We start from the raw sequence: 6,466 nt of genomic DNA on the forward strand, positions 1-6,466 counted from the left end.
GAAGGACAACCGTAAGTTGTTCTTTTATAAGAGCCCGTTAACTGAAATGCAACAAGATAATTCTGTGAAGTTGTTGACCTTTAACTCTACCAAGATTCAGGGGGTGAACCTTGTCGAAGTGTATTCAGAAGATTCCTCTTTTTCCGGTGATGTTTATGTTGAAGGGTATAGTTGCGGTGAACCTGGAAAAGAGTATCATCTACATCAGGGTGCTTATAGAATCAAGGATGGGAGGGGTCATTTAGTGCTAACCAATTTAACTAAAGATGTGTTGACATTGGACTCCAATATTCTTTTGGCCAGGGCGGCATCGTTTATAGAAAAGAAAGTTCTCCATGTCAATAGAATTACCTGCGACATTTCGTCATTAGAGCCAATTGAAAAAAACGATATCAAGGTAGGCAAGGACGTCAGTACAGAGTTCGTCGAGAGGTTACACACGCTTCTTCAATCCTACCGTGATTGTTTTGCGTCAAATCTGAGCGAATTAGGATCGGCTAAAGATGTTGAGATGACGATAGACTTATTAGATGACCGGCCAGTAGTCTACAGGCCTTACAGATTGTCGCATGTTGAGAGGGAGCAGGTACGCAACACTATTAAAGAACTTTTAAGTAATGATATTATTCAAGAGTCGAACTCGGACTACGCCAGCCCCATCTTAATGGTAAAGAAAAAAACGGGTGAACAACGATTATGTGTCGACTTCCGGGCTTTGAATAATAGAACTAAAAAAGATTGCTTCCCGCTCCCTCTGATCGAAGACCAGTTGTCAAACTTAAGTGGTAACCGTTTTTTTACCACCCTAGATCTCGCATCTGGTTATTACCAGGTGCCCATGGCGGAAGATAGTCGACGTCTCACAGGTTTCATAACACCAGATGGCCACTATGAATTTAAAAGGATGCCGTTCGGCCTTGCTAATGCGCCGGCAGTCTTTCAAAGGCTTATTAACCGAATGCTTGGATCGAAGCGATTTGAATCTGCATTGGCATACCTGGACGACATCCTTGTGCCATCTGGTGATCTAGAACAAGGTTTTGAGAGATTGGAAGAGGTCTTGAAACTCATCAGGGAGAATGGTCTTACACTTAAACTGTCAAAATGTCGCTTCTTTGACAACACGATTAATTACCTTGGCTATGAAATCTCTGCTGATGGGATTAGGCCCAATGAAGATAAAATATTGGCAGTCAAGACATTTCCTATTCCTCAGACGAGGAATAGGAAATCTTAGGCAGTTTTTAGGCTTGGCTGGGTATTTCCGGAGATTTGTGAAGGGTTTTGGTGAGATTGCTAGACCACTCACAAATCTACTGAAAAAAGATGTCGCATTTAAATGGTCCGAAGTAGAGCTTCAAGCTTTCACCACGTTGAAAAACAAGTTGGTCGATCGTCCAATATTAGCTTTATACAACCCTAAACTTGACACCGAGCTTCATACGGATGCAAGCTCTCTTGGAGTGGCCGGAATACTGCTACAGTGGCAAGAAAATCCTCGGGTGTTGAAACCGGTAGCCTATTTTAGTAGGCAGACCACTCCGGAAGAGCGTCACTTGCATTCGTATGAGCTAGAAACTTTGGCGATAGTGAACTCTCTAAAAAAGTTTAGAGTGTACCTATTAGGGATTAATTTTAAGGTTGTGACAGACTGTAACGCTATCAGAACAACGTTAACCAAGCGCGACTTAGTACCTCGAATTGCCAGATGGTGGCTCCAAATTAGCGAGTTCACCTTCGATATAGAGTATAGGCCTGGTACACAAATGACCCATGCTGACGCTCTAAGTCGTAATACTACGTTGACAGACACCGAAAATGAGTCACATATTTACACTGTTTATAACATAGAAAAAGATGATTGGCTTTTGACCTTACAGCTGTCCGATCCTGATGTAGCACGTATCGTGAAGATTCTTAAGCCGGAAAATGACGAGGAAGCTAGGGACATTAAGAAAAACTATGTATTCAAAGATCATAAGCTTTATAGAAGAGTAGACGATAAATTGCGTTTGGTAGTGCCGCGAAGCGCGCGGTTTCAAATTTGTCACGCGAACCATGACGATATCGGGCACCTAGGCGTAACCAAGACTATTGAGAGGATTCAAGGGCTATACTGGTTCCCAAAACTTCGTCGTTTTGTAAAAAAATACGTGGGCAACTGTATAGCTTGCGCCTATAATAAGGATAGTTCTGCTAAACGAAAGCAAGGCCAATTGTATCCCATACCAAAAGGCGACAAACCGTTTCACACGATTCATGTGGATCACTTAGGTCCATTTGTAAAGAGTGTTAGGGGTAATACGTATATTTTGACGATTGTAGACGGATTCACTAAATACGTTTTTGTGAAACCGGTAAAAAATACTAAGACAAAAACCACAGTGAAAATATTAGAGGATGTTTTTCATGATTTCATTTATCCCTCTCGAATCATTTCCGACCGAGGTACCTCTTTTACATCAGCGGCCTTCAAAAGATTTTGCGATACTAATGGTATCAAACATATCCTAAACGCAGTGGCTTGCCCTAGGGCAAACGGTCAAGCCGAAAGATTTAATCAGACCATATTAAATTCCATGATGAGGCATAATTTAGGTCAGGACGAACGTAGTTGGGATGTGTGTCTGAAAAAAATTCAGTGGGGCATAAATAACACCATAAATACCACCACCAAAAAGACTGCATCGGAGACTCTTTTTGGTATTAAATCTCAAGATGGTCTCGCAAACAAGTTGGGTGTTGAAATCGACGTCGCTAACAAATCCATGATGGATTTGAGGAGGGAGGTCGATGGCAACATTCAAATGAGCCAGACAAAACAGAAACAAAGATTCGATTTTGGAAGAGTTCCCGCTGCAGTTTTTAAGGAAGGGGATTTGGTTAAATTAACTCGCACAAATTTTTACAACAAGGGAAACAGCACAAAACTGTTGTCTAAATTCATTGGTCCCTATAAAGTCGTAACGTTTACACGCGGGCTGACATATTTTGTGATTGCGGCCATTACTGAATCGTAATTATCTTTTTCACTCTCGGAAAGTTGTAGCGACGTTGTGACTATTCTGGCAGCTTCCATTCCTAACATATTTCTCAAGAGGGCCAATTTTACCTTATCCGCGGCATTATCTTGCCCCGAACCCACCAAGTAGTCTTCAAAACAGAGACGCCATAGCCGCCATTCTGTTGCCGCATTTGCAGCTCGCAAATCAAAGTTTGGTGGCAGCTTGATGGAATGCTCCATCTTTAACAACTTCTAAAATTTTCTGCACGTGTCTTACAATATATTTTCTACTTTTTTACAGACTGCGCCATGTTTTATTTCAATAATACAATTTATATTGTAATTAATAGTAACTCTTTATTCAGAACTTGGGTGACATGTACCCAGGACCATAGATAGCATATATTGCTGAACCACAGATACACAACACCCACAACACAAGCCTTCTTGAGCTTACCGTGGGACTTAGTCAATTTGGGTAAGAATAGTTTCTGCTGTTGACAATGTAAGTACAATGGTAAATTTCCATTAGGTATAAAAGTAAGTTGGGATAGTAATAAAGAACCTAACATACTTACTCTTGTTTTATTATGGTTCGCTCATGCTGTGTTTGTGGAAACACAATCCACTTATCACTGATGCTTTCCCTGTTCAGTGCGTTGGTCACCTGACGAATGCAACGGCTTGTTGTTCGTTGAGTTAAATGCTGGGTTAGCCCCACAATCCGTTGGTCTGACCCCGTGGCGTAAAAGCTAAGCGCACATAAAACCTATGAAATAATAATAACATACACGTTTTACTTATAAAGATAATGAATACTTATACTTATAATAATATAGTAGGTACACCAGATTACACGAAGACAGTATGTACTACCTTTATTTTCAATGGGATTTCACGTGTGCCACGAAGTGTGGTCTGGGTACGCAGGTCCGAACAAAGTTGTTTAAACACGGATTTGCTAAGCCGAAATTGTTGAATGAACAACAATTCCGGCATCTTCTCCACCCTTTCCAGCCTGACGCGATTTTCCCGACGGCGCCTGCGTCTCCGCGAAACTTCTGCATTGTGAGCCGCCCGCAATAATCTCAGTGTGCATTTTACTACACAATAACTTTTAATACGGCCTTTCTGTCTTCTCTTCGCTAAGTTATCTGCAACGGGATAGCTCACGCTACGTATCGATACCTACGAGACGATAACGATTCGTTTTCGCTTGTCAAAAGTGTCACTTGGCTAGGCAATGTATGGCAGATATCGACTTCCGGTAACGAAAGTTTTGCGTTTCGTTACAACATTGCAACTTGGCTAGCATTTTTGTATTCGTTAATATTTTGCGACAGACTCGTCGTCGGTACCTGTCATTCCCATACATTTTTTATCGATTCGTAAGCGTTATCGTTTTACGAATTGCCTCTTGGCTAGGCCCCCTGGTGCGCCGGGTGCGGGCCAGCCCCAACCCCGTCCTGCGCTCTATTGCGGACAGGTTTGACTGTCCATACTTGAGGCACTGCTGTGAGATGCATGTTTCTTGCAGCCCATATTTTGTTTAACTTATTAATTATGTACTAACATTAGGGATAAGAATTAATATTAAATACTAACAAGTTTTATGAGTAAGTTAATGGTATATATAATATTAATAAGTTATTTATTATTATTATAGCATTTCCTTCATTTCAAATAATAATTCCTCGTCATCTCGCGCATTCGGTCTTCTGGATCGAAGTCGGAATGCGTTCCTTTTAATAATTTATTGGTGTCCTTACACCAGTGATGTAGGAAAAACCTATAAGATAAGTCGATAATTTGGTTGGTTAGGGCATTTTTATGATCAGCACATCTAATAAAATTAAAATTTACAACTGTGTTTACTACAGACTGAGAATGAGTGGGTTACCCGTCAAATGTCTTCTTTACGCTGATGACCTAGTATTGCTAGCGTCATCGGGTGAAGAGCTGCAGGAGATGGTAACTAGAATGCATGGATCTTTTGAAAGGAAAGGAATGAAAATAAATGTAAGTAAGACGAAAGTTATGGTATTTGAAAAGGAGGAATATATGACAAACTGTGAAATTTTGATTGGACAAGTGAAAGAGTTTGTGTATCTGGGAACACTAGGGACGGTAAGCATGATAAAGATATTGAAAGGAGAGTGATTGCTGGAAATCGCGTGAATGGGGCACAACGCTTTTATGAGCAGCCAGAAGGTGTCGCAAAAGGCACGGTTGGCTGTGCATGGAGGGGTGCTGGTGCCTACACTTATGTATGGTAGCGAAAGTTGGGTATGGCAGAAGAGGCATCAGAGCCAAGTGAATGCAGTGGAAATGAGAGCGTTGAGAAGTGTGTGTGATGTGAGATTACAAGATAGAATTAGGAACAGTGTGATAAGGGAAAAGTGTGGACTGAGCGAAGATGTAGTGACAAAAATTTTGCAGGCAATGGTAGTACAAAAATGTGCCTCAGCCATCTATACGCCTTAGGTCCTTGCTTATAAAGAAATAATGTGGTAAATTTACCAATGGCTTTCTAAAAAGCCGTGTTGTTTGAGAGAGACATAGCTTTTTTAGCCTGACGGCATATTTGTCCTTCGTCTCGATATATAATAAAACTTGGGATTCTTTGTATGTTTATCAGCTTGAACTTGCCTACGTATACAAATTGATTTAGGATTTTCAGGTTGAATATTGAACGGTGTGTGCCGTCTGGTTTCTTGACCAAAAAAATTCGAGAAACAAAACTGGGGGCAATTTGTACTGGCTCTACGACTTTCATTTTTGTTAGCTGATTGATTGCCAAGTCCATTTCGTCTGACGGTAATGTTAATTGAGGGTGGTTGGATAGGCATGGCAGTTGAAGTATCGGCTTTGAACAAAAAGGGATGTGATATCCCTGTATTATTTTTAATAATATTTGACCTGCTTGAAACATCGAGTCAGAATTTTTTCCTTCCTCGAGACTCTTTTCGTGAGTCATTGTAAGACTGTCTATGTGCTTGGTGACTAGTGGGTCCTGACCTACCCCTAGAGGCCCGAGAGCGAAAGTTGCGGTTACCCTGCGCGGGCACCGGGCAGTCTCGGCAAAGTTTGATCATACATACCATAACCTACTTGCGCAGCAGGTACTGGCGGGTATGGATACTTGGTTAGTAGGGATTGTAGGGAACCTGCGCGGTTGCCGTTTGTGGATAATATTAATTATTCATAGCCGGTGGTGCGGCAGTTTGAAAATTTGGTTGATTTCCCTGCGCGGGCAACAGGTATCTTTGTTTTGGATTTGGAGTAGAATTAGCCTGCGCGGCTTTTCTATTAAGGCGAGTTTCGTTCTTAAGAGGCCAAAACACTTTACTTGTGCCACCTTTCTTTTCTAACGTAGCTGAGAACGTGTCAACGTGAAAAAGGCTGTTACATGATGGCGGTATTCTTCGAAGGGTTTCTTTTGTAAATTTATCTTTGACTGAT

At 41.3% G+C, this 6,466-nt stretch overlaps 1 protein-coding gene across 1 annotated transcript in view; it reads right to left on the reverse strand.

Moving 5' to 3' along the window:
* LOC134747435 (uncharacterized) overlaps nucleotides 1-6,108 on the reverse strand; it is a 103,089-nt gene extending 96,981 nt beyond the window's left edge. Inside the window, exons 1-3 of the mRNA XM_063682060.1 lie at nucleotides 6,060-6,108; nucleotides 3,881-4,107; nucleotides 3,583-3,773 (exon numbers count right to left, since the gene is read on the reverse strand). Coding sequence (XP_063538130.1) covers nucleotides 3,583-3,773; nucleotides 3,881-4,107; nucleotides 6,060-6,108 — 467 coding nt within the window. The remainder of the gene's footprint in view (nucleotides 1-3,582; nucleotides 3,774-3,880; nucleotides 4,108-6,059) is intronic.
* Between the last annotated feature and the right edge of the window lie 358 nt (nucleotides 6,109-6,466).

This window comes from Cydia strobilella, chromosome 14, assembly GCF_947568885.1.
Source record: "Cydia strobilella chromosome 14, ilCydStro3.1, whole genome shotgun sequence".
Taxonomy (NCBI): Eukaryota; Metazoa; Arthropoda; class Insecta; order Lepidoptera; family Tortricidae; genus Cydia; species Cydia strobilella.